Source organism: Wasmannia auropunctata, unplaced genomic scaffold, assembly GCF_000956235.1.
Source record: "Wasmannia auropunctata unplaced genomic scaffold, wasmannia.A_1.0 LD324716.1, whole genome shotgun sequence".
In the NCBI taxonomy this organism is placed as follows: Eukaryota; Metazoa; Arthropoda; class Insecta; order Hymenoptera; family Formicidae; genus Wasmannia; species Wasmannia auropunctata.
This window is the reverse complement of record NW_012038174.1, coordinates 1-1,355: the sequence shown is the minus strand read 5'-3', so window position 1 is coordinate 1,355 and position 1,355 is coordinate 1. Positions and strand designations below refer to the sequence as shown.

Genomic DNA, 1,355 nt, shown 5'->3' with positions numbered 1-1,355 from the left:
AAATTTCAAGGAAACGAGAATAACGTCGTGGTTACGAATCATTAAAAATCTTCGCGATTAACGTTCTAGAAACGATTGTGAAACTCCAATTGAATTAAAAACCGGGACACAAAAGGAAAAGACACAGAAAGAGTAGGTGGTTACGTACTAGTGAGAATCAGAAAAAAAGATACACCTCAGCAAGACATAGAGAATACTATTCTAATCACGATGACCAACAGCATGGAAGAAACTGCTGTCAGGTGAGTTGCAATAGTCATCAAAAACAAAAATTGCCCACAGTAGTAGCAGTAATCCTTTTCAAAAAACTACACGCCAAACGTATATTTTTTAGGAACAATGTAATTTTGATTGCGTCAATTCTTTACAATTTTCATTTTTCAATATTTTTTTCATGTAAAAACTCGACATGGTGGAAAAGACGATCCAGTTTAGAACGCGGATTAACGATGATAGCGATTTTCGGGTTCCTCTTATGCATCGTTTTGGCGATCGCCCTCGCAATTTTGGCAGTTAAAACGAAATGCAACATCATATCCAGGACCAGTAAGTGTACTCTTATAGCAACCTATAATGCAACGAGTCATTTTCGATATATAAATGCATTATTTTTTGAAAAGCACAGAAACAAGATCAGCACTTTCCGTTTTTTAAAGATTCATGAAATCGCAAAAAAATTGTCAATCATGTGTAGTTTTGAAGAAATTGCCCTTATATTTTTTATTTTAATTCTAAGCCGAATCGTAAAGCTTAAGTTGTCCTTGTAAAAATTGTAAGACCTTATAACTGAAATTGTAATTGCGTGTCGTAAGATGTACGATAATTTGTAAGTACCTATAAGTTCTCGTAAATTGTGCGACTAGCAAGAAGTTGTCTGTAGACATATTACGTAAAATTATAAGCATTTAGTCATAAATTTTTACTCTTACGAGAACAAATTACGAATCATACGATTATGCTTAAAATTGACCTATAAATCATTAAAAATATTGAATGTTTTTATATATGCTTTTGTCTTGGATTGATAATAAGACATATATCATTCATAAAAAAAACAGAGATACAAATTATTTAAACATCTCTGGAATTCAAAAGTAAAAGAAAGACATTTATAAAATGCAATTTATATAATTCTAAATACAGATATATTTGGCACTTTTTAACTTTTCAATTTTTAATATATAAATTTTTAATATGTATATGTATATATTATAAATTTATTTATGTATGTATATATATATACATATATATATATATATATATATATATATATAATATAACAATGTTTTATTTTCTGACAACTTATTTTGCAAAATAAAACTATAATTTTAAATGTAATATCAAAACAAAATCTA

At 28.3% G+C, this 1,355-nt stretch overlaps 1 protein-coding gene across 1 annotated transcript; it reads left to right on the top strand.

Annotated features, from left to right (window-relative positions):
• The first annotated feature begins 58 nt into the window (after positions 1-58).
• LOC105460305 lies at positions 59-1,034 on the top strand. Its single transcript, XM_011706747.1, has 2 exons — positions 59-242; positions 422-1,034. The coding sequence occupies exons 1-2, from the start codon at positions 211-213 to the stop codon at positions 765-767; spliced, it is 378 nt and encodes a 125-aa protein (XP_011705049.1). The 5' UTR covers positions 59-210; the 3' UTR covers positions 768-1,034.
• Positions 1,035-1,355: the final 321 nt, after the last annotated feature.

What these genes read in the sequence shown, in the direction of transcription:
- LOC105460305 (XM_011706747.1), top strand. Translation starts at nt 211, where the DNA reads ATGACCAACAGCATGGAAGAAACTGCTGTCAG. An exon ending in ATGGAAGAAACTGCTGTCAG is followed by an intron (nt 243 to 421) that starts GTGAGTTGCAAT and finishes ATGGTGGAAAAG; the next exon opens with ACGATCCAGTTTAGAACGCG.